Below are 26,875 nucleotides of genomic sequence, written 5' to 3' on the forward strand. Positions count from 1 at the left end.
CTGCAGCACCCAATGTTTACCACTGCTCAAGCAAACTCGCCGCACTGGGGCTCAGTGATAAAAAAGAAAACAAATTTTTATACTGTGCAAACCAGAAAAACCGACCAATCCCCCCGAAAAAGTATTCTGCGCCAGCAAAAGTATTTTCGTAGCCCGTCCTGTGCTGTGAGTGTGTGTGTGTGCGGGTTCCGGTTCCCTTGAATGGTGTAAATTCTATGAGCAAACCCGACTGCTCCAAAAAGACGGCAATGAGTCCGTCCGAGGTGAGTGTGGTATTGTTGTTTTGTTTGTTAGTTACGCACACGCGGAGAGCCAAATTATTATCGCGTTCCGCGGGAAGCACGGGTTTGTTTGTGGTCAAACGCCCCAGCACAACCAATTGCATGGTCGCAGTCTTTCCACAGCACACATGCGTTGCCAGGATTTGCACGAACAAGCGAAAGAAAAAAAAACACACACTAGGAAATCCCTGCAAAGAAGCGTAATCAATCGCAAATAGGCGAGTTCAATGCATTTATCGAAGGTGCCCCATGAAACGGAACACAATCAAAGTAACGGTCGTTATCTGGCCGGCGGGGCGAGGAGAGAGCGGCTGTTATCGTCGGAACGGACCGGGATCGCTCAGGCTACGGCCGGAGCTCAAGGTCATGCTGGATTTTTTCAAAACCCCCCCGTCAGTTTGTTGGCCCACTGCCAGGATCGATAGCTGTGCGTCACACCATCTGTTGTGCGCGATGAAAGGTAGCGTAGTGGCAGCAACAGCAGCAGTCCCACAAACAGTCATCATCTTTCGCTCGATGTTGGGGCACCGATGCCGTATTTGGATGCTTTTTCTATTAAGCTGCCTCGTTCTCTTTATTTAATTTCAGCCATGCACGCCACACCAAACCACTGAATGAAATTACCACTGCATTGGATTAATGTTGAGCTAATCTTGCACGACGGGCCTGCAGCTAATCGACAACTCGAATGCCCCTTAATATGCATACCTTCACTCGACCTCGATGGGCGTTTTAGTTCGCGAGTGTGAACGGTTCTTTGTTCAGTTTGTTTTAAAAACATATGCCCGTTAGCGGGCAAACCGGGATCGATAAATAATTACAATTCCGCTTGCCCCAAACAGCGGTCACGAAGTGTTCTAAACATTTATCACTTCTTTCGACACTTGCCGCGCGATGCCGACGCCACCGACTGCTACCGATGGTTTCGGATCGGATGCTGTCGATAAACAAAAGGACCAGCAAATCATACCAGCGGTGGGACACGAGGGGTACGATGCGGTGTACAATTGATTCAAAATGCTCGATATGCTCTTCTAAAAAAAAACGTGGATTTTTCAGTGAGATGAGGAGCGGAGCGGAGGACTGCTCCATCGGGGACGCCATCATCGAACGCGTTTCGGTAGCACCTTTGTGAGAAGCGTTTGATGAAATCGGTTTCCTTAGTGTTATTTATGTTTACCGAAGCGTGGCGGCGCTCGATGAGGTCAATTTTGGGTAAACATAATACACACTTTCGCACTTCTCGCCCCTTTCCTCCCGATGGGTGCGTTGCTGCCAGCTCAAATCTCACCGTTTTAAGGGGAATCCGGATAGGGGTAATGGGGACGGCAAACACTTGCTGCCGGGTTTCGTTGTTACTCGCTTCCTTCGCGTTTCTTCCCGGCTGAGGCAATGGTTGAGAGGTGGTGCCGAAATTGGTGCCGATTGATGCGTGATGTATTCATATAGAGTAAGCAAATAGGACGTTCTTTATGTTGCTTTTTCTTGCTAGTTCATTTAACAGGGGGAGGGAAACAATCCTTGGATGCCTTTGGTTGGAAAGACACGGTTGCGTGAAGTGATCGTCACGAAAGATGGGAGTTGAACGTATTGATTCGCACTGCATTGTGTTGTGTTTAATATATTTTCTTCAGTTACGCATATGGTTAGCTGGAAGATAGCCTTAGAATTTGCAATGATATTGGTTTCAATTTTTATCATTCAAAACAAAATTTCCTCTACTTAAAGAAGCTCTTACAGCGAATCATATTTTTGCCCTTCATATCCCTTTCGTTCACGCACAGTTTCCCATGCCCTTCGGTGTTTTTGTAGTCAAAGTGTTAATTAGGTCCTATTGGATTTTCTCTACCTGTTACCCTCATGTCCGCTATGGTAGTATTATGCAGTAATAACTTTCCGTTTCTGGTTAACAAGGTAATTAACTTAGAACACATCAAAACACCATCTTTAGTGGTAACATCAAATAGCGAGAATGCAAATTTTATTATCCCGCTATTTATGTGCCTATGACATTGGCACAATTATGCAACAGCAGTTCGATCATACACTGCACGATCAGTTGAATCGCTTATAGAAAAATTCATATTCATACAAGGTGATTTAAGAGGACTGGTTTGCAGACGACGAACTGCACGCGCTACTCATTACTTTTCCCGTAGCAAGCTGTTTCCTGGTTTCGTGTAGCAATAAATCATCGCTTTAACGTCAAAGCACGCGGTTTATCAAAAGCTCGCTAACCAACTGTTCATTCATTTTGTCGTGAAACAAAATGCGCAATGCAAAGAGTGTGTGCAATTCTTAAAGGCACCCCTGTTTGTTCCCTCTATTTTTGCCACGCCTTTCGTTGGCTACGATTATCGCAACGTAAAGCACCATGTGTACCATGAAATGCAACCGAACGGCGAGAAATACGGTTCATTTGCAGCGCTAAAAAGATGACCAACAGGCAGCAGCAGCAGCAACAGCAGCTAGCAGGAAGTGGCTGCCATATGTTTCGTTAAACAGACAGTCTCTTTGTGCGGACGAATAGTTTACATTTGGTGTAAATGCAACGCGTTTTTTCCGCCTGCTCTACTCACCAACAGAACGCCTTTTGCGATCTTCGTGTGATGAGCGAGGGGTGGAAACATTTTACTCTTGCAGCAAGAAGCAGGCCCAAGCGCAATGGGGGTGCTGGGTGCGTGATCGTTTATGTAGATGTCGGCTTGGACGCATGATCGATGCATCTATTCTTCATAAATAAAACGGCTGTGTGAAATGAGCGGATTAGTGAGAGCGTGCCTCCGCCTCTCCCATGCACAATGGCACTCGTTTGTTTATGCAGCAAACGCAAATAAAGGCGTCCCCTTAATCCTCGTTTATCCTGGAAGCAGAAGAGGCGTTCAACCTTTTGGTGTCTTTTAGTTGTGCTACTAAACGAGCTAAAAGCTTGCTTCGCTATGCTAGATGACAATTGATTGCACTGTACGGCATTTCTTCACCCATCAAAAAAAGGGAATGCAATCCGTCAACAATGCTGCATGGGTGCTGCAAGTCGCTAACGATTAGTTCGTCAGACGCAAAAATTGCGCATATTGTTGGCGGGGCGCGGACAAAGTGTGCACGTGTAGCAAGCGAGATGTGCTATTTATTTCCACACACGTTCTATGGGAAAAGTTTAGCACCGCCGAAGATTATCAATAATGGGAGAGAGCGGTTAACGCCAGCAGCCTTTCCCTTCGCGATCGCAAATCGCTAACACTGTCCCCCCTCAACGCCACACGTCACCTCGATTGCGGGCCCATTCACTTGGCGTTCGGGGGATGCCGATTAGGCGATTGCAGCTAATCATTTGTGGATTGCTTTTAAATTGTGAAACGTTTTCACGAGCGGCTGGGAATTAAAACTACTTCGCACCATCCAGGAAGGGAGCAATTGCGAATTGATGATTTGTTTTAATTTATGTACAAGCAAGAAAATATACGTTGGCTTTCATAAAAATAAAGTATTTATTATTACTTCAGCAATTCAGGGTTCGTCACTTATTAATAATTTAATTTTAATTCTAAATTCTAACGGACGTCTTCCAATCACTATCGATTTAATTACTTTCTATTGTAGCACGATGCGTTCGAAAATAAATACAAACCCTTCCCTCCCTCCCCTTAAATTACAAAGACGAAGAAGAAGAAGAACAGGCCTGGGTTCAATATCCTCCTTTGCCTGTGCATCATTATGCGTCGCTCGCGCGCTCTATCAGTCAAATTGTGTTATCTGATTGCGCCACACTGGTGGATGACGCCCACCGTCAGTGGCCGTCGATGTCGATGGTCATGGTCAAAACCCGGAGTTCCTTTCTTTGCGAGCGTCCCAGCGGTGGACACGCACTCTTCGGGCGTTCATCTCGCCTTTTTCCCTTTTTACTTCCAAGCCAAAGCGGTAGAAGCAGTTCACACTCTCTTCTCACGCGAGCCGTACAGGGCGCTCGCGCACGCATATGGCGCACTCACTTGCAGCTCACGTCGTCGTCGTCGTCGTCGTCGGGACCCGATCCTCGCCTCCGGTCCGGTCGGTTGTTGCTTTGTTCGTACGCCAGCAAACGCTCAGTTCGAATGTAGCCGCGGTTTGTACCAGTAGCCGCGCGCACTGTGTTAAGAAACGCACGGATCATAAGCCGCGAACAGTACTGCACACGCGCGCACCGTCTCCCCTTCTCGCTGTCTTAGATTTGTTGTCGTGTGTGAAAGTGAACGTTGTCGCTACCCGAGGGGAAGCGAAAACTGCCCGTAGGAATAGAAGATACGCTTGCAGTGTTTGGCTGGTTAGGGATTTTTGTTTCCTGTTTATTTCGTTTTGTACTGCTCAGTGCCGTCCTTGGATCATTTTCCCGACCAATTTTCCTCCACCGCCTGCGGGACCTGCGAGCAGTAATATGCACCGATAGAGAGTGGCGCTCAAACATTAGCGATCGCCGCTGGTTGGCAGAGCTTCTGCTACTGATTAGTGTGTTTTCCTGTTTATAAATATTTTGAGTGCTCGTTCATCGCGTGGTTCGAGGTGGTGGGCACTGGACGCAGCTGGAAAATCCGGTGCGCCAGTACGTTGCGGTACGCGTTTTTCCCCGAGGAGCAGAAATTACGGATCTCCTTCCCTGTATGGAAGAAGTGTAGAGAGTGTCGGGACGCACGGGAAGACGAACCTCCGCTGCGAAAAACCAGACCCGAAATTAACTCGCGTGAAAAAGGGCAGCCGTGTGTGTGTGAAAACGCTTACCGTGTCTGATGTGCCAAAACGGTCGGTGTGTGTGTGTTTGCGTGTGTCGTGAGCGGGAGTAGTAGACCATCTTAGACACTCTACAGCGGTTTGCCGAGTGTGTCATCACTGTCGGAAGAGTATCGCGTAACCCCCTTCGAAACGGAGCAATCGTGATCGCAATCCCTCTAGAAGGAAAAGGTAGTGGCGGTGGTGGTAGAGAAGAACGTCGGCGCAACCAGCAGTAGGCAGTAACTTGATCTTTTGGCAGTTTGTCCTAGAACCGACGGAATAGCAGGAAGGAAAAACGTACGGCGCAAGGGGCAATTTATTAAGAAAAGCGTGATAAATTCGGTACCGGCGTGGCGTGGCGTGGTGAGTCCCAGCTCAGCGTCGTTCAGGCATAGGAGCGTAACAGAGGCAGAGCGTATGGTGTACATTTTGAGTCGGGCCCATAATCTACCTTTTTGCTTGTGCGACTGTGCGTGTGTATATTTTCGGTCTCATATCTCCCCAAGGAACTTCAGAGGCGGTTTTTGCGGTTTGGCGCATCATAATTTGACCCACCGGATGGCAGCCGTGTGGTGGATTTTGTTTGTTTTAAGCAAATTACTGTGGCATAACTTTATTGAACTAATAACGTATACTCCCCCATGAAGCATAGTCAAACTTACGTTGCGGTGGGTGAGCTCATATCTGTCGCTTTTAATATACCATCCCATAACCATAGACGACAGCATTGGTGGTTTGGTGTCAGTGTTTAGAAAATCGGCCGGACCGGAAATACTTAACGACTGCTCTGCGTGCAGATCCGTTAGGCCGAGAATGGCGACAGGCGTCGAGAAAAGGAAACAATCTATCCGGCCAAACGATCTCCGACGAATCGTTGTGTAAAGAAATAGGCAACTACCAGTAATAGAGCACGTGATGTATGCAAATGTGATGGAGCATTCAAATATGAAAGGCTGACCAGCGCCCAGATTCATTATTGAGCACGTGGTTTGCATTCAATATTCCAAATCGGTTGCTTTCTTGGTCCTTCTTGGTGAACGAAAGTGAACCATAACTGGAAAACATCCCCACTCCTAGGGGTTTCTGCAGTAGCGTTGGCTAATTTGTGTTCTCGCAAGCATCGCAAAAAGATGTTATTCGTGTGAATCCGCGCGGTTTGCAATGCGCGTTGGTGCACCAATTGCGCTGAAAACTAATGCAAGATGTTATTTTTTTCCAGTAACAGAACGCCTTAACGTGCAGTGCGATGCTGTTCGTACTTCCCGGTGATCGTCTTTTTTGCGCGATCACCTAGCAGAACGGGTTTGCTGCTGGAAGATCGTGTTCCGCTTGCGCACTGGGTGGTTGAGAACTTACCTCCAGCGATGTAACACCATGCACAGACCGGCGCTGAGTGGCTCTCTAATGGTCTGCGTTTCAACTCTGTTGTATATGCGTGTTGATTTGCCCTCGGGGACCATAGCAGCAGTAGCAGCAGCACCGGCGGCATGTTTCAAAGTACATCCCATGCACGGCGCAAAGCCAATCGAAATGCGCCCAGCGGTGTTGCGATCTTGCTGGCACCAAAAACAGAACCAAAAGCAAACTACATTGGACACAATATGTTGTTGGAGTGGCTGGAATTATGACCCACTTCATCTACTCCCCCAACGCTCGCCTTGGTAGTTCTGGAGCGGCATCTGGTGTTTGGTGTTGCGTGCGTTGGGTAAGCGATGGTGTTTGTTTTTCTATGAAATTAGAACGCTTATCGGTAGGGAAACGTACCCGTGGCCTCTCTTGTTGGTTTCTGGTAGGGAGTTGCAGCAACAGCGCAGCGCGACCAACGCAACGAATGCTCTTTGTGTTTTGCGGTCTTCAGGGGTTGTTGTGGGAGTTGATGTCTGTTGCTGGAGAGCGTCGTGTGCTCCTCGATGGTTTGGTAGCGCAGAGCAACTTCGTGATGTTTCGCTTTGTTGCATTTATGGAAAGACTATTCGAAAATTCATTCAATTAAGAACCATTTCAATGTCAGATGTCGCCAAATGTTTAATACTCGTTTCAGGCAAAACTCTCATTTTGAAGTGGTATCTTTAGACAGTACTTACACTCTCTGTAATGTCTGGCAAGTTTTGGAATAAGTAGTGTGTTTTTTACGATGAGTTATGTTTCATTATTGACAATATAGACAAAACGTCGGTCGAAAGCCATCGTATCGTTGTTGAAGCTTATTGGTACCATGCTCTAGGTGATACAAGGTAGTTTGCCGGGAATTAGAGGTGATTTTGATTTAGAATTAGAAATTTGAGGATCAACAAACAGCAAAAAACAAACACAAACAGCGAACACCTGTAGAATCGATGTAATCCCTAAACAAACGCATCAAAAAGTCATTTGGAATATCTCAAAAAGATGTTTCTTTTCGATCAAAATCAATTGGAATCGACAAACACCTGGAGAATTATGTCCCATACGATCTAATACCTAGAGACGACGAACTGGTGAGAAACTGTTCTTTCGGTTTATGTAAAAAAAGTACTTTGAAACACTGAAATTGGAAGTTCTACCCTAACTGATGTATAGCTCAGACATTGCTGCTTCGGATTACTGTTGGTTCCGGTCAATCTGGCTGACCTGCATGTCTCCTAATACTCATGCATGTGGGCACTCTTAGTGTGTTTGCGAGGGCGGTCCTGTGATACATTTGTCAACTCTTGCTACCTAATATCATTCCCGTCATGGGTGCATGCGTTCAAGCCTCATATGGACTGGATATAAGCCGGCATAACCGCGTCTTTACGCCAAATAGGACAATAAGTATGGGTATCATCAAAGTGGGATTTTTAATGTATAAACGTGGACCGATCATCCGTAAAGCGTGATTGATATTGATCGTAATACGTTTTGAAATTACTTTTCCACTCACTTTTCGCTTCATCTGACACATTCTCACACCACTGCCAATGAATGATGGCGTGCCAATGGCGGGGGATACAAAGTTAGTGTCTTTCTTGCGTCGGTCGGTTCTATTTCCTTGAACTTTCTCATACAATCATCATCCTTCGTTTTTGCTGATATCTCGGGTCTTTCTTCCAGCTAGCCCTTCACATTTCTCATACAAAAGGGACAACAGGGCACCACCAGTCTCTTGCGTTTTTGTTGTTGAGTTCGTTAATGTTCAGATGCATTTGACCTCCATGGTAATATTCTTCCTGCAATTTTCCAACAATGTTCGCCATTTCTACTACCAGTTCATTGGCTTTCCGTCTGATCCAGCAACATGACACAGAGAGATGATCACTTTTATTGCCATTTGTTGTAATTATACTCCCGAAAGGGTACGACTACGGCTCGTGAAAGATCAGCTCTGGAATGGTTTAATTAACAAAAAGAGAGAAAAAAGTGCCCATTATAAATGTTTATGGGAAAACCGTCATTTAAGCAGCTAAGTTGTGCTGGTGGATATTTTTGAAACCCGTTCGCCAGTGCAGTGTGCATCATCAAACCCCAACCACCCCCCATCAAACATTGTTTTATTTTGGCACGGGGGGGCTTTCCGCTCCGTTTTGTCTGTCAACACGGACATAAAAAGAGTGTGCAGGCTGTCGAGAAATTGCTTCAAGAAAGAGTTTGTGTGTTTGTGTGTGGTGCACATATTTTCTTGTCACACCGCCCAGCACAACGACTCTTCGTAAATCCTCTCTCGTATGGTGTTTAATTGCCCGATCGTTTTTGCGTTTTGTGGGTGAAGGCCTTCCCTCTTCTTTCTCTGTGCGGGGAGTGTCTTTTGTCAACGCACATCACCCCTTCCCCACATAATGGGTTCGTGGTGGCATGGTTGGGTGTCCTTTAACGACGGCGATGACATGCACTTAACGCACGCCGGTGCAGTTAACGTTGTTGTATTCCGTTCCGCGTTGTCAATGCCCCGGCTAGCGAGGGAGCGACAGCAGGACTAGGAAGCGATCCATTGCGCGATCGTGGGCTTCATTTTTCAATGTAAAGAGCGATCACGCATACAACGCAGCGTTGTTGCTTTTTGTTTGGGTGTTGAGTGTTTTGAAGAAAGCATGTTGTTTAGCTAGTGTGGTACAAGTTGGCAGGCAACGGACGACAGCACTACGCATTTGGCACAATTTGCACTCGAAATGCAATGCTAGTCCAATGTGTCGACAGAGTAGCGACACAGAGTAATGGCTTAATCATTCGCACCGATTAAGCACACAGTATGTCAGTACACGATCAGGTTTTTGTTGCGGTTTCAGAATAAGTGGTGGTTCCGTGGTGAAGATAAAATTACCTACCCAAGCTCAAGCTTTTTGTTGGTTCGTCTTTGTGCGGGTTGTTTACGAAATAGAGCACGGCCAAAGTGGGTTGGCTACTCGGCAACAGAGCACGATCGTGATCGCTCGGAAGTGCTCCCGTTGGGATTAGGTCAGCTTCCTCTCCCTACCCTCAGATCTGAGAATAGTCTTGCGCGCCGTCTCGTGCGTGCGAATTTTACACCATTAGGGGCCACCCCAAAAATTCCCCAGAAACTCCCAATTCCCAACCGTGACTGGGATTTTTTGCCTGGCCGTGCGAAGGCACGTCTTTCAAGATCAGTGGCGTTTAAATCGAACAACAAAAAAACAAGCAATACAATAAAGTGAAACATATGACTGCTCAACACCTACTCAGCTTTGCATTCACGTTCAATGAACGGAAAATCGGTTCAACTTTCCCAGTGACTGGCGTGGCGCGTGCAGTTTTGCGATGCGTTTTTCCGCATGAATCACCTTAGCCCTTCCACGCGGTTGCGCCTTGCGCAAATCCCACGCTTACGCAATACGCAGGGCGGGCAGAAAGGGCTAAAGAAATCTGCTCACGGTAACAACCGAAAAAAAAAACACTCCGGACGCAATAATATTCAAGCTAAGCTCTCTCTCTCACTCTGTCTCTGCCGGAATTCTTTCGGACCGTGCCGACATTGTAACTAATTAGTCTATTAGTTGCGCACGTTTTGCGCAAACGAACGTGCTTGTGTGCGGTATGAGTGTGGGTGTAGTGGGGTGTAGGGGGCTTGCAGATCCGCAATTTAAGGATGTCGTGACTTTTCCGTGACCTCCTTCCTAATTTTCAAATTCACGCCGTCCGGTGCGCGGGGATGGCCGGTCAGTCACCTCCGCCACCTAACAGCTACACTGCTGTGTGGTGTGTGGGTTGGGTTTGCCAATTTCCGCACATGCACATGTGTTCCATGCCATGATCGAGAGCAGTGCGCCTCGTGCCTGATCGTTTATGTTTTTTCCCCATCCCCCCGCTTTTGACGAGAATGAAGTGGGTCTATTTTTGTTTTTCTAGCATTTCACTCTGTGGCGAAGGATGGTTTATGATTTGTTAGAATAATTGAGAGAGGGGCCGGTTTGGTGGACGAAGGAGGGGGCGAGGTGGTGCTGTCGGTTAAGTGATTGGCTACAATTAACCCTCACAAACCGCGTTTCCAGTGGGCTGGACTGTTGTATATGAATGATTTTCGTTTGAGTAACATAGGGCACGCGTGTTTTACAGTGAAGAAATAAACGCTATTTTGATTTGCAGAAATTGTATATGATTTACAGGTTTATTCTATTTCCGATATTTCGAACGGTTGTGGTGCCAATTTATTGAAACAGGCTTTCAAATTCGAAGTTGACGCTTAAACTTGTCAGACGAAATTGCGCTGACTTGGCCGAAAAAGAAAAATTCTTAATAAGATGAGATAAGTATTAGCTCATGGAATTTATTTGTTACGCAGTTTCAATGTTTTTTTTTTATTTTAACACAATTTTCAATTTTGCAGCCTGATAAAATTTACTTGAAAACTCTAAAAATGTCAATTTCGATCCATATCTCCCTAGTTTGGAGAACTACTGACATTAATTTATTCTATATTTTACAGAGCACATAGATGGTTTTATGGGTCAAACACAATGTAAATTGGAATCCTATAAACCGATTTACTAAGTTAGTTATTTTAATTGTAAAGTAAACCTTGTTTTTTCCATAAGACATTCACATGTTAAGGTCATGAACATGCTAAGGGCTTGAAAATTTCAATTCGACTTGAATTTGGAGTTATATTTTGTAGCTCTTGTAACGATCCAACGATATAAACTATTGCACCAATCACTTGTTCTGCATTGGTGTCATGTTTTATACTTCTTCTACTATACTTCGTCGCTACAATTTGCACAAATCTATAAAACCAACACCCGCCCAACCGTTTGGGTGAAGTGAAACCGTAACACCGCCGATCGCCATTTTAATGACCGTTTGCGAACGTGCGGCAGTTGGCCCGAAGGCCAGACGACGACCGATTTTTGAGTCGCTTTCCAGACGCGCGCCCGCGAATCCGCAGTAGGGGAAAGCGGGGCAAAATGGGCATGTGGGGCAAAATGGGCACCCTCTATTTAAGCATTATTTGACTACAAAAATACTTTCCAATGCTCAAAATGTATTCATTAGAGTGTTCTATGAACACCATGTAAGTATCATAACCCTTACATAATAAATAACCAAGAAAAATGCAAAATAAGGTTTAGTAGCATATTGATATAATTTTTGCCACTTCAAAAATAAGCTTAAATCATTGTCACAGGGATGTGTTGATGTTTTACATGATATGTTTTTAAAGATATGATATTTCTTTACAATTTGTCTGAAGAAATCAAGGCGATTTAATGCGTATTTTTACTAATATAACAAAAAATACAAAAATGCTTCACGTGGGGCAAAATGGGCAGTTACGCTTGGGGCAAAATGGGCAGATGCTTTTGACATACGGCGCTTGGTGAGGCTATGGTGTTGTATTTGTCGCCTCAATAATGATAACAGGCACAGCTTCAAAAGATTTAGTTTTGTAGATTTAAACGTGTAAAAACTGTTTTAATTTTGATAACATATTTTTGGAAGAATTTGAAGGGCTTTCCTGACCAGCAAAACAAAAGATAGAACGAAAATACATTTCACGAAACGTGCGCATAAGCATAGACCATTACCTAAGCGCAGTTGTTGTGGCCCATTTTGCCCCAGTGTTTTGACGTTTCACAGTTTGTTTACATATGCCCATTTTGCCCCGGGGTTATGCCCATTTTACCCCGCGTGTCAAAAAAGCTTCTCGTAAAACATCAACTTTTATTTTACATTATTTTCATCTATTTAAGTTGTTTTCGTTCTATGTGGCAATTTTAATCCATAGATAAATGGTGGAGGCATACAATAATGAAAGAAAAATTGAGTTTTGTGGCATATTCAAAGGGATATTCAGTAAACTGCTTAACATGCCCATTTTGCCCCGCTTTCCCCTATTCGCTGCAGCCGAACGAGCGGCATCTCGTCTGCCGCAGCGCGATCGTGCACAGATCCCTCTCCCTCCCTCCTCCATCCCTTCCAAAGTTCGATGCACTCCTAAAACGTTTAAAATTATACATGTCTGGTATTTTATTTTATTAGTCATCAATCGGCCTGTGCCGGGCAAACGGGACCGCGATGAGAGAGCACGGCGCGAGAGCAAAGGTCGCAAAGTGTGGGGGGGCCGTTGCGCGGTGTTCTGTGCGGCTTGGTACGATGCAATCAACTTCATCTCGTCATGATGATCGCGAAGAAGTACAACGATCCCTTTCACTCTTGCCGAACGTCTTTTTATGTCTTTTACGATTGTGATAGCGAACCCTTCGCTGGCCGGCTGGCCTATCCGTCACCGCTCGCACGTACTGCCATGTGCGGTGGTGCCCTGTTGGTACTGTTTGTATGCGCAAACGATTTTAATACGCGCTAATTTATGATGAAACGAGCCAGAGAAACAAACGGAGGCAATAGATGGCGTCTTAAGTCAAGTGGTTCATTAGCCCATAATTCTACCGCTTGAGTTGTTCCCCCGGCTTTTGGCAGGGTTAGGGAGTTTGTACGGGGGCGGCTGTTTGGTTCGTTTCGCGATGAGATGTTCCCGATATTACGTGCGATTGATGCATGTGTGGTGGGGATGGTCCGCCAACAGCTCTCAAGTGTAGGGGTTATTATTTTTTGCGGTAAAAAAACTGCGAATCTATCTGTGAACCTCTTGAGCTCCAGCCATGGGTGTGTGTGTTTGGAGTTGAAGCGATTTGTTAAGGAGGTTCTTTTCTTTCACTGTCGACTGAGGCAAGTTGATGATATAAGCAGCTTATCGAGCCACTTACGTTCGCTGAAATCCTGATTGGTACACGAGGCTGCTAATATCATCAGCAGAGCTTCTTTGGTAAAGATATTTTGATGATTTTTGACAGAAACTATGTTTCTATATTTTAATTTGCTGCATTATAGTGGTTTCACTACGTGTGGTCCATTGCTTTCAAGGCGAATGATGTTATCACTCAAATACGGCGTCATGTTGTGTTTTTTTATCGTTGAAGAAGCGACATTGCTTAAACGAAGAAATGTTTCTTCCTGGGAAACGAACCACGACACTCCCAGACACCATCGACCAAAACCAGACACCAACGCGCAAAAGTGTCGGATTATGGGCTCGGGTTTAATTGCATTAATTTTTCAAAGAACTCGGCGCGTAGTCGTCGTCATCGTCGTTCGCCTCAAGATGAGACACCATGTGCCAAAGCGATTGAGCGACTAATGTATGCATTTTTTTTTGTAAAAGCGTCGAGATGCGTTTTGATGATGGCTTTCGTGTGTCTTTCTGTGTGGTGCAATGGAGAGTGCGGCATGAGTGCTGAAAACTGAAACGCTATTAAAACAGACCCCACGTAGTTTTATGTTCACTGTCATGAGCGGTTCTGCCGGTTTGAAACGCTTTAGCTTTCCCGTTTTAATTTTGAACTATCTCTTCAGTGTCATAAAAATATTAAAGCTATCAAAATCTTTTGCGATGGATGGATGGATGGAATGATTCGCTTCTAACGTTCTTTTTGTCTTGCCTTGTTGGCCTGCAATCTTACCCGAGAGCAGGGCAATTTATGCTCTGCTTTGTTCGTGTTGTGAGTTTTTTTGTAGAGCAGCATCATACATAAATTTCCCTGATGATATCCAATAGCGCTAGTGGTGCGATTTTATTCCTCCCTGATGTTTACATACACTCAGCACTCTTGTACGTTGGATCTAAAACACATCGTGCCGCGAACATGTTTGCCCTGAAGGGCGAGCTAAAGTGATCATCACGCAGTCAAGCGATGAATTTTGCTAGATTGCCGCTTCTAGCGTAGAGTGTAACGTCTCGACAAGCCGCCCGCCCGCCAGTCCATTTTAGCCAAAGACAGTGGCCGGCAAACATGTTGGAATAAAGAAAATAGTTGTCATTTTTGGATCGTCTTAGTTTTTAAGCATATCTGCGGGCTTTGAGCAAATATTTACCTATGGTATAAAATATCTTCCGATCTAGTAGAAACATAAATTCGATATCGAAAGTATTAGGGTATTGTTCGTTGTGGTTATTTGGAATATAAACATCATCATTAGGAATCGTTCTCCATTTCTACAGAATATTTCCTGCAATAAAATGTCCGGCAAAATGGTACGAACATTTATTCGCTGAAACAAAAGCTACGAACTTATCTCATCCGGCACTGGCGTCTGATATTAAGCGGCGATCGAAAGCGATTGATGTTGGAAATATTATGTCAGCAAAGACTGCGTCTAATATCAAAGAAATTGTGTTTTATATTTTTTGTATTTTATTTATTACTCTACGCAATTGCAAGAATTTCCTTAAATGGTACATTCAAAATTCTGTCTGAATAAGTTAACTGGAAGTTTTCTAAGCAGCTTCATGGTTTTTCAGAATCTAGTGTCTCCAAATAGTATAACTTTATGTTCGAAGCAATCCAACAGCTAACGTGACGACCACTGGAATCAGAGATATCGGCACCATTCGTGCGCCACAGTAATGGTGCAACAAAACTGGGACGCTACCGATGCCTAGCTTTGATGACGATCGATCGTATCGTTAAAATAATGTTGCTGAACGTGATGATAGTAGAAGCGTGGTTTTACGGACAACAAACCACAGAGAATACGGTATTGCTTCAGGGGTGGCAAATACGTACTTAATATGTTTGACTTGGTGAAAAATGTAGGGAAATATTCTTGTTGACGTAAAACTCTTTGATCTTGAAGGTCAAATCAAGTTAAAACAATGCACATTTCATTTAATCTTAAATAAGTATAACATACAAAAGGAGACCTCCATAAAACTCGCATTGTGAACGATCGTGCACGATCGCGATCGCTGATCACTGTAATTGAGAAACAGTAAATTAAATATAAATACAATCATATTCTGAAGCAGTCGGCGAAGCGGGCCGCATACTTCCGCTCTGGAAGGTTAGCACGGTTCAACGAATGTTAAAAGCGTTTGTCCTTTAATTTGGCATGTCCCCGAAAAACACGTGTTTAAGTTCTAACAAATGATCGTGTCGGTTTTATGGTCAGCTCAGAGGAGGCGCCTGACGATGCGGGTTGCGAGGCATTAATGAATTGAATATTCAATTTGGCTTAATTCCATGCCTATCGCGGTTGGCGCAATTCCGACCGGCTCGTGTACTCAGCTCGGTGGACTTCTTCTCCTACTCGATGTGCCTTTATTCAATCGACCTATCGCTGGCAATTAAACTGCAATATTTCACCAGAATTTAGTCATCCACCATTGTTGTCCACCGATCGATCGATTGAAAAGGGAAAGGAAAGACGAACCGCCAATAAAGTGACACGGAACAGTGCTCCGTGTGCACACGCGCAGTCGCGAATTCATTGACAGAAAAAGACGGCAGCGGGTGTGCTGACCAGGATCTTTGATTGGTAGTGTTCACCGTTCCTTGACGGTCCCTGTCTCCTTGGTTGATTTGGGTGAGAAGGGTGGGTTTTCTGTTTTTGTTTGCTCTCATCTAATTACTTCCGCGAGGTGTGTTGCTTCTCAAACCCACCGCTGCAAGTGGATTATGATATCTACCACAAAACCCGACCATAACGCGAGACTGACAGAACGTGGCACATACTGTCTGAACGACTCAATAAATCGTTTCCCCTTTTCTTGACAAGATGGTTCGAAAAGAATTCGATGATAAATCTTTCTTTTACGCCCATGCCCCTTGGGTACTTAAATCCCACCAAAAGAGCATAACATTGAGTGTAGTTAAGGTTTCGGAGCAAGTCGCTTCCCAACCTGTCATCACAGCTGTCCGTAATATTGACTTTTTTGGGGAGCAGCGAGAGGTTATGTTTTGTGGCAGAAAACCCGGCAGATTTACGACTGTTCGGCTGTTAATGATCATCGTAGAAATGCCAATATGTGTAGGGAGGTGGTTTCTTTTTAAATGGTCACTGTGTTTTTATTGCAGTTCCCACGTACGCACTTGTCGCTGGTGTCGTGCTGGTCGTAGGACACAGATGTACTATTAATAGCAACCACTTGGGTGCGTGGGAATGGGTGCCGCTTATGATGGGCATTTTGCTGCCCTTCGGGACCATGTGGAGGACCATATGTTGTCTTCCGTGTTGTTGTGTTATCTTAGATGGGACAGGGAAAACGCTCCGCTTTATTTGGACAGATTACGCCAGGCACAAAGGCACACAGCTGTGATGGCAATTTGTTCACGAGACTCTAATCTTCCCTGCAGATCCTGGCGATAACGGGCTTATCAGTATCAATGTTGACTTGAGCGATAGTTCAGGCGTGATTAGCTAATCGATTCCAACGGATAATGATCGTCAACAACAAGGCATTTCTGTGGCCTTTGTATTACTATCGCCCCTTTATCATGATGCGATTTAAAGACGACAACTCTACCCAATACATTATTCACACTTTGTCGACTAAACATTAACCATTAATCCGCTCAGCTTACGTTGTGGGTTATAAATCAAATATCACGTTCTCTCATATAATGCCTGCATCCCTTACTTGGGGGGGTTTTAACAAAAGAAAAGAAATTCCGTTTCAAGTAGGACAACAAGTCACGCTACCACCACAAAATGCCCGTTGCGGTAGGTCGCGGTATACCATGTTTGAATGTACCTTTTTTTTGTTTTGCTCCTTGTCTTTGCCCCCTCGCCAACGAATATCTTTGTTTGGCTAATGTGTGGCTTTCTTTTACAACTCGTACTCGTGCAACGATAAGACGATATTGGTAGCGTGTACACACATAGGAAGAAGGCATGCCGTTTATGGTGCCGTATTGCCGCTTCGAGTGCGTCCAGTAAGGTTAGTTTCCGGAATTTCTGTAAAAACGTTGCCGCAGGCTAGTTGAGATCTGACGGACGATCGGCCTGGTCGTTTGGTGTCCCCCTAGAGGCCTTGTCGGCGTTATCATGCCTCACGACTTGTGTGTGTGTGTGGTCACGAAGAGGTGTTGTGTGTTCCGGGAGGGGAATGAGCACGATGAGGATAAATCTCACGTGTGCCGTACGTGTTCAATACGTGCAACCACACGAAACGGCGAGCCCCCAAACCACATACAGTTTGTTTAAATCATCCTATCTTGACTACCTTTTGTACAGCCGCTTACATTTGTACGAAAGTCCGTTAAGGCATTGCTGGCTAAACGATCCAGGTGTCTTCCGGGAGGCTTGTAGTAAAGTCATCGGCATGCAATTCTTCAAAGCACGAACTCTGGTGGAAATGTTATGTTCACGCTAGATGACGATATTTCTTCCTTACTGCGTCATGATTCTAATCATTATGCAAACGATGCGATGCGAGAATGGAATATATGTTTTATCTGCCATTGTTTAATTGTTGGACATTTAGCTGATAGTTAAATGCTTCCGGATTGTATTATGTTATTAATGTTATGTAGCCAAATAGGGAAATAATTGCTGTTTGTCTGCACTGCTGTTTGGCATCTCAAGTATATGGAATCTTAAGATGTTGTCTTTAACAAAATTCTGACTGGGCATTGAAATGATTTATCAGAAGATTGGAGAACGATCGCTAAAAAACCTTAGCGTTCCTTTTGTATGCTAGAATTTCATTGACGACCAACTTGGTATGCCACAGATCGTGAAAGAAACGAAGTGCGAACCTTTAAATCGTCCATCCATCATCGTTAGTTATTGAAACCATTCGATGCTGTCCAAAGTGGAACAGTGCAATCTGTCATGAAAGCGCTACTTCCTGACGGTTGGTTGGCTCATTTGCATGTCACCAGAAGGTCTGCGATTATATTTATTGCAAGCAGCTGCTGCTTCACTTTCCTCTACGCTTCTCAATGGCACTTTCATGTTATGTGTCTGTCACGGTCATCTTGTTCGCTGTTTTATTTTTTATTTTTTCCCCATGTAGCACCATTCCAATAAAACAAACAGATAAAGCATCAGGCTTTATTTCCTTCTCAGCCTCAGTCGCCTGCTCCCTGTCGCAGACAAGATCAACGGGGTAATATGTTCTGGTTTGAAGGACGCATGGAATTAATGTGTGCTTTCTAACAAGGACCGTGCATCATCAGAGAAAGAAACTCGAAACAGCAACAACGATATTCAGGGGCGTATAAACATTCCCGTTTTAATTTAGGTTCAATTTTGTCACGTCCATGTTTTTTGTGCCGGACGGTTGTTTAGATACTGTGTTTTGAGCGATGCTTATGTTTGAAGTGTTCCCACAGCATCGATTTGTCAAAATGCCGCCGCCGCCGCTGTGCGTCGTGTGCTTTTGGAAATGGAATCAATGTTTGGATTTTATGAGCGACCAAGCCCAGCGGGGTGAGGTGTCTCGATGGTATCATTTTTATTTCGCTCCAAAAGTCATCGTCCCCCTGAAGCGAAGTGTCGCTATTTGTTCTATTGCTTCTCGTGCGGGCATGCCATACCATAACGTCAATGAGAGCGGTAGAGGAATTGGTCATAAATCGTTTTTAATAACATGCCTTGGTAGCCTAAATATACAAAAATATACATATGTTTATCAGCTGTATTCAGAATCGTGCCGGTGCAGTCGTTCTCAGCGATCGGCATCTTCGTGACAAAGTGGACACTGTCGTGTGTACTCCATGAGTTTGGGCAAATTGGTCAATGGCGAGTGGCCCTTTATCGATGTGTTAAAAAGGGCGGCCAGCAAGTGGGAAGCGATATTGATTCGACATCATGTACACACCATCGTTGAATATGGTTTAGATGTGGTGACCTAAACTGTTGGACGATGAGGTCATCGATGAATGGGCCTGTGTTTCAATATTTTCGGGAGCAATCAATTTGCTTCTGTGCTTGCGGTGTGAAGTGTTGGGCCATAAATTGAGGACATAATGGGTTGAAAATGCTTGGAAGCACACATGACATGCTCTTCGTTTGATATTTGATATTTTTGAATGTCCAAGGAATACCATTCGAAGTGGTCCACGAGGGAGGTGATACATGATTTCATCATTTCTTCACTCTGTCACTTTGTTGTACGTTGGGTTATAGTAGGTGGAAGTTTTCTGCTATCCACCCTGTCCAAGTCCTTGTGTCCAATCGTGATGCTGAACGGGGTAAATTCAATTTTAAGATTACTCCCTATCGCCCTAAGACCACCCTAACAGGGCCGGCCACACTCGCTGTGTTTATAAATCACTTCTTGCTCAAGGCCGGTTTTCCCGCTGATTGGAAGGATGTTTTCGCAAAACAATGCTTAGTTGTGGCCTCCTTTCTATGGTCCAAAACGATAGTCCATCTGGAAAAGGTTATCTCGCGAACCGAACACACCGATCGCGAGGATGAGATACTGGTTCTGGGCGCGCGCGTAACTGCATTCGAGCGAAGTGTTAGCGCCTGATGCTTTCTGGCCCAACACATGTCTTGGCCACCTTAAACGATTGCAAGATTTGTGTGTTCAGCGTGGACTTGCCAATTGGCAGGTCCAAGTTTGTCTATTTGTATAGCTGCACGAGAGAACGGTAATCTTTAGCTTGACTTTGAGCTGGCATTTAATTTGAGCTTATGCAAATGTTTGCTCCTGCGTTCAAAGCGATCAATGTTGCTGTCAATCCGTTGTAGCTGAAGCTTAAACATTATCCGAACAACACTATGACCTACTGATGATGAAGAGATAAAGTCTGCTTTATGTAGATTGCAAGCTTCCGTTAATTTCAGTTTAGTTTAAGGTACGTTGTAGTAGATCATTTTTACACTTTATACAGTCAGAGTTCCCTATGCAAAATAAAAAAAGCATTAGCTAGTTTAATTTTCCGCTGCAACAACAATTAAAAATGCATCATTCGTAGTGTGTGTGTTCAGTTAAAGGAAATATTATTCAACTTCTCCTCGTTTTGGATTGCATAAATGATCAGATGGACCCGTCGCCAAACACGACGCTTTGTTGATTGTGGGATCAGTCATTAGATAGAAAGCGCCACCAGCCTACTACGTGCCGCGTCATATCGATTAGTCGACGATCTGCCACAGCATTAGAATACGATCACCGCGATGTCATAACGATTATCTAACGTACAAACGAAGCGTAAACACGTCAGAAGAGTTTCCCTTTTCTTCTAGAAGAACGATTAAAAGTCGTTCGGTACGATCATACGTAGCCGAAGTCCGTTCGAGGGTAAATTATAGCGTTTGGTACAAGCTGGCGGGTTAATTAAATAATATGGCGATCGATTGGTTTTTTCCCCCCTTCTCGTCGATTCGCCGCCGTTCCCTTTCCAGGCCAAGTTCAGCCAAGTATAGTTGGTGGCGATCGTTACGGAGCAAAGTTTATTACGCCCTTAAACTTGGGCTACCGCGCCGGAGCTGATTAATCTCAAGGGAAAGCCACCGAATGCAAATAGTGCTGCGCTATTAGTAGCGGAACACGGACCGGTCGGTTTGGTGTTGTTGTTGTTGACATAACCGCATTTGCTAGACGCTGGTTGGCTTAGTATCTTCCCTCCCCCGACCCGCCCTTCCTTCTAGCGTTTGATCGATCAATCACGATCGCACTGCAATCTCGTGCTGTCAGCTGACTGAGTAGTAGAAGAAGTAGTAGAAGAAGTAGTATAGGAGAGAGCCTAGTTTATTCGCAAACCACTTAGCTGAACGTACTAGTACGTTTGCTAGACGCAAGTCGTGTGACGTTCATGTTGTAATGAACGGTCAGGATTAACGAGTGCTTTGTGAGGTAAAGGTAAACAAATGCACCCCACATATGGGTGTTTGCAGAAGTGGTGGGTTGTTTGTAGTAGGCCTTTTTCTTACGCGTAAAACCTTTTTCTTACGCGTAGTTCAAGCGAGCTGTTAAAGAGATTCATCTGACTCTGAGTAAATGTGTTCAATGCAACTACAAAATCAATCTATATTGCACTTACAAACGTTAAGCTTTTGCAGTAAATGTTAGTCGGGCTTGATTACTTAAAGGGTGCATATACCTTCTATACCTGCCGGTGGCAGCTCCAGACGCATTGCATTTGGCTTCATTAGCATGCATTGTGTGCCGCGCCACCGTTGTGCACTGGATTGCGTTCTTTGCGTGTCTGCACAAAAGGCTACCATATGCTAGCAAATCCGCACGCAGGTCGAGTTTGTTTTAACGCCTTTCCTCTTCCAGTCCACGTACCACAAGAGCGGCCTGCTTGAAAAAACCAGCAACTTATCTGTTCTGTGGCTAGAGGCATGCAAAATAAGTGCATTCGAGAGAGAGAGAGACTGGCTTTTCTCGTCAGGGCATACGGTGCAGTGATTCATTCTGATGCTGAATAGAAAAAAGCCGTTTTATGGAGGAAAGATTTGCAGCAGAAACGCAGCTTGATCGCGACTACAGCCATTGCCCAACGGTCTTGTGGCTGGCAGCCCTTCAATGGTGGTTAACCTATGATGGTTTCAACCTTTTGTTGTTGCGCTTGAAGTTCATTGAAATTTAAACCCCTGCTGTGTGTGTGTGTGCCCGCGCGCTGGCAAAAACATGCGAATATTTCGTGTACACGCGCGAACGATCGCGCGCGCACGCGCCCGCGTTTTAATGCCCTTTCCATGCGCTTCCACGGCTGCACACGGCTTGCAAATGCGCTTACCCGTGCACTTTTCCCTTTCGATTTCGCTAGCATTTTCTGTATGTGTGGTTGGTAAGTTTTTTTTTCTGCTGCCTCTACTATGGATTAGTTTTTGCGGGCCCTAGCAGGGGTCGAGTTCGAGTAATTCGGCGCAATTTTTGTGGCCACCCGTGCGCCCGTTCTTCGACCCAGGTGGGTCTTTGTGCTAATGGAAACCGGTTGGTGCAACCGTTTGCGAAATGTGTGATTCACAGGCGATCCGACACCCGATCTCGGTCGGTTGCACTCTAACTCAACCGCGCTAGGCTAAAGCGTCTTCTTAGTGGAAGACATATTTAAACTGCTTTGCTCTGCTGTAAAATGGATTTGCTGGCGCTAAATTAAATTATGCTCAACTTATGTGTCCTTTAGACATAACTTGTGTTATTAATATTACCTTAAACTCGTTTCCACAAACCGTCATCAGCTGGAATAACACAGTGAATCATTCGAATCGTAGCTCGTTTGTCTTTGTCTGGTGTCTGGTCTCATCCTTCATTATCTATCATCATCCCATCTGCTCGAAACGATTTCGCTGAACAAGAGATGCTTTCTTGTTGTGTATTCAATTGAGTTGCAGCCGGGAAATGATCATGATAATCTTCTTCTTTGTCTTCAGCAGCGCTGAGCCACAACGGCTTCTGCAAATTTTGTTTCCGCATGCATCGTGTTCCCCCACAAGAACAAGATATATAGATGAGATTTTAAAAAATATCCACAACATACTTAACTGCAGTTAAATTTACGACAATTATACATTAACGCTCTGCCTACGCTCTATTGCCTGTTGCCTGTACACCACTGGGACTCGTCGATACCGAATTTACGTCGCTCCTCGTATCGTATAATAAAACAATCGTTTAACTTTAGCGAACTCTTCATTACTTCTCCAGGTGGCTGAGTACATCTTCGCCTTCGTCCAGATAAATTCATGCCAAATCAGATCAATGCTCCAAAGGATAAATCGAACAACATCTTCCCCGCTCAGTGCAAAACCGAAACTCAGAGCTGGCCCTAATTGGCCAATTCCCAGTGATCTGTTATGACCGTTGCCTGTTTTATACGTTGCTAATAAGTATATCAAACCGCTCTGTCCGCAAAAGTAGTCAGTGTGTTGTTTTGTTAAGTATCAATTAGAAATCGTTAAACGTAATAGTGCATACATCTTCATCCCAAACGAACGAGCCGCTTGGAGCAGCTCTTTAAGTTTGCAAAAGCTACTCACAGTGAGTGAGTGAGTGTGTGTGTGTTTTGTTTTACGGCCAGAGAGTTTTTTTCAAAGGCAGCAATATGTTCAATCGACTACGAATGCGAAAGGAAAAGCCTTCGAAATCGGAGACAATCTCCACGACCAACACCACCGTCATACAGGATGCAGCGAAGGATAACAAGAAGTTAATCCTAGACAATAGCCGCTGGGAGGCAAGTTTGTGGTTTCTGTTGGGTAGAAAGTAATTTAAAAAAAATTGAACTTTACATTTTATTAGGGTTTTAATGAAATTAACACGATCGTAATTTGGCTTTCCGTGTGACAAAACATATGTTTCTTGCCATTCGGCAATTAAACATGTTATTAAACAAAACAATCATTGTCTTTATGTTTACAGAGACGCCTCCAGAAGGAACTGATGTCTTTAATAAAGGAACCCCCACCAGGAGTGTCAGTGGACGAAGAAAGCGTTAGTCAAAACCTTACTCAGTAAGTATTGTGCCCCTGCGGTGCTTGTTGTGTTTGTTATCAAAAATATATTTCAACATAACCCATTATGTTTGTGCGTCTTTAGATGGATAATAAACATTGACGGTGTGGAAGGAACACTGTACGAGGGTGAACACTTTCAGTTGTTATTCAAATTCAACAATAAGTATCCGTTCGATTCGCCGGAGGTAACGTATCTGCACTGCCATCACTTAAAAATAAAACATATGCATTAAACTTTGCAAATTTTTCGTTTTAGGTTACGTTTATAGGCTCAAATATTCCTATTCATCCTCACGTCTACTCGAACGGACACATATGTCTGTCGATCCTAACGGATGATTGGTAAGCTATGAGGCGCCGGATGGTTGGAGCTTTAATTACATGATCGTTGTTTGATCTTTTGTTTTGCCCCTTATTCTAACTACTCGCAGGTCACCAGCGTTGTCAGTACAATCAGTGTGTCTTAGTATATCGTCTATGTTGAGCAGCTGTCGAGAGAAGCGACGACCACCGGACAACGGTATTTATGTGAAGACGTGTAACAAAAATCCTAAGAAAACCAAATGGTGGTACCATGGTAAGTGAGGAAACTAAGGAGTAGTAAAATTTTGATCCTTTATTATTAATTAATGTTCTATTCTCTTTTCCATTTTTTGCAGACGATTCCGTGTAGGAGGTAGCCCCAAGGTGGCGTAAATGATGCCCGACTGAAGGATGCAAACAAGGACCGATGTAGTCGTCGATTCCAAAACTCTTTCTGTATAATTTTTCTCCATGGTTTCGTATCGGACGATGAAATAACCGATGTAACTCTGTAAAACAAACGTATTCATTATCTCTCTAGCTATTTTGGTTTGTTAAACTACTAATACTGTTAGTACACGCTTTGCAGTCTACATCGCGGGATAGAGCGTGCAAGTAGAATACATGGTTTGCCTCGTCCAGATCATCTATCATTCTTGATCCCTTCCAGACCGTACCATACGGCTTGAAATATTGGAAATATTGGTATGCGCAGAGGTCAAGAACATCTTTAATTTTCATTCTTAGACACTTTACTTCTGAAGCACACGCACCGGCAGCTTCAGAAAATGCTAAGCATTGCAGCAGAGATACGTCCTTTCGCAAATAGGTATATATAACAATACATATATATAGAAATGCTTTCGTTTGCTCCCACCTATATAAGCTAGCGTAGTAGAGAATGTGAAATATAACATTAAAACGATCTTGCTAAAAGATCGTCGAGAACAAGTGATATGAAATGAATCAAAACGCAGATGAGAAACAGATATAAAAACGAAAGCTACATGCAACCAAACGGGTGTATGTACATAAACCGACGTTATAGTGTGTCGAGAGGAGAAGGAAAACGAAATCAAATCAGATGTCAGTCCATTAAACGCGTAACACCGTAGTATTGGTAATATAAAAACAAAACAAAAAAACCCTCCTCCTGAATGCGTATAATTATATTTTGAGTTCTATTTATTATGCTCCAATGTTTCTGGCTCATCCGGTTCGATAGATGTTTGCAGATCTATCCTGACAAGAGGACAAAGAGAAACCAGTCAGTAAAGTTAGGATTTAACGATAACGTTTAGTTTTAACGATTAGTGGTACAACATAGGAAGGGACTGTGGAAAAGCACTATTAATCAAATGGTATAGCTTAGCGTCAATGGCAAATACGGATCTGTTTGTTGTCATGCCTAAGGAACGAAACCCATTTTAGCAAATGGATGCAAATGCTCACGCAGCAAACAAAAACAATACAAAGAAGAAATGATAAACTATTTAGATGATTGTGTTCAAGATTCCGTTTCTGTCGAGGGAGGGTAATTTCGCTATGAAGCAAAGCAAACTATAAATCCTAAAACGAAAAAAAAAGAAAGGTTAACGAAAGCCGCAAAGAAGTACCGTAAGAAAGATTAGATAAAACGAAACAATTACAACAAATACACCAAAAATATCAAAATTAATCTGCAACATTCCTTGAACTAGTTTCACTAGTAGACAGACCGCTGGCACGAAAAAGAGAATACATCAAAAGCATAACTAGAGCAAAACAAAAATGGATAACGAAGAATTACTGCTAAAATGATGGTATAAGCGTCGTTGTGTTACATTTCACCTACCCGTTCAGGGCGAGTAGAGTGAGGCAAAGAGGTTCACGTAGTAATTATAGTACGAAATAAAATGATTAGAAGTAACTTGTGCCAGAGATGGTGTGCATGCGTTTTCACGTTCGTTGTCTAGTGTGCCCGCGAGAATGTATGTATGTTGCTGTGTATGTATGTATGTGGGAAAGTGCCATGCCGTGGGGCACGAGAGTATAGCGAGCGAAAAGGTTTACTTTCAGGCCGTACCACAATCTCCACCTGGTTCTGGTTTAAAACGCATTGACAAGCAAGCAAGCAATTCAAACTAGTAGAAAATTTGAAAGGAAAATATTTGAAATTAATTATACCCTGTGACCATGAAACGTTTTCACTCACAAATTCCACACCCGTTTACAGCAAGTTAAACAAACAGTGTAAACACCGGGAAGATACAAAGTTATTTCTCAAACGCGAGTTAATTAATGTTCTGCACAGTCCCCGCCGCAACGCATGTGGTACTAATAAAAAAACAGTGAGCAAATCGATAAGCACTATTATTTATGGAGAAAAGACAATATCACATAGCTGTGTAATTTAAATTTCTGTCCCCATTTTGAAAAGAAGAAGGAAATAATTATTATTTGAAACAGAAAATGTTTTGATAAACCAATTTTTACGTTTTTTGGATTGTTTTTGTTGCTTTTATTGTAGTGGTGGGAGCTTGGAATCGGACCTACACGATTCCATTTTCGTGTTCGAAGTCAATTTTGGAGCCGATTCCAATGTTGGAATCGATTCCGATTCCGGAGTCGATTTCGGATTCGATTCCGGAATCGGGATAGATACCGGAATCAGAATTGGCTCCGGAATCGGAATCGACCTGGGAATCGCAATTTGATCCGGTAACAAAATCAGAATTCATTCCAGAATTGAAATTAGCTCCGGAATCAGTTCTAGAATTGAGATAAAAAGTCAGAAGCGAAATTAGTCCGAGAATTTCCATGAGAATGGATCGTTTACAAGTAAATTTTTATTCTTTGCGCCTCTAAATACGTAGCATCATAGGATCCAAACATCTCTTCTT

At 43.9% G+C, this 26,875-nt stretch overlaps 1 protein-coding gene across 2 annotated transcripts; it reads left to right on the forward strand.

Annotated features, from left to right (window-relative positions):
- LOC120949368 (ubiquitin-conjugating enzyme E2 W) lies at positions 1 to 26,339 on the forward strand. Of its 2 annotated transcripts, XM_040366632.2 has the most exons (7): positions 4,254 to 5,321; positions 22,882 to 23,410; positions 23,596 to 23,687; positions 23,773 to 23,875; positions 23,947 to 24,032; positions 24,122 to 24,267; positions 24,350 to 26,339. In XM_040366632.2, exons 2-7 carry the CDS (start codon positions 23,279 to 23,281, stop codon positions 24,361 to 24,363), a joined length of 573 nt encoding a protein of 190 aa, XP_040222566.1. In that variant the 5' UTR covers positions 4,254 to 5,321; positions 22,882 to 23,278; the 3' UTR covers positions 24,364 to 26,339. The 2 variants fall into 2 exon arrangements, with proteins under 2 accessions (XP_040222565.2, XP_040222566.1); XM_040366631.2 differs by lacking the exons at positions 4,254 to 5,321; positions 22,882 to 23,410 and adding an exon at positions 1 to 263.
- Positions 26,340 to 26,875: the final 536 nt, after the last annotated feature.

This window comes from Anopheles coluzzii, chromosome 2 (assembly GCF_943734685.1).
Source record: "Anopheles coluzzii chromosome 2, AcolN3, whole genome shotgun sequence".
In the NCBI taxonomy this organism is placed as follows: Eukaryota; Metazoa; Arthropoda; class Insecta; order Diptera; family Culicidae; genus Anopheles; species Anopheles coluzzii.

Bases quoted from the DNA above. Each gene is read 5' to 3' on its own strand.
- LOC120949368 (XM_040366632.2), top strand. From the start codon at position 23,279: ATGTTCAATCGACTACGAATGCGAAAGGAAAAGCCTTCGAAATCGGAG. The intron at 23,411-23,595 runs GCAAGTTTGTGG...TTATGTTTACAG, and splicing joins TAGACAATAGCCGCTGGGAG to AGACGCCTCCAGAAGGAACT. The intron at 24,033-24,121 runs GTAAGCTATGAG...AACTACTCGCAG, and splicing joins TCGATCCTAACGGATGATTG to GTCACCAGCGTTGTCAGTAC.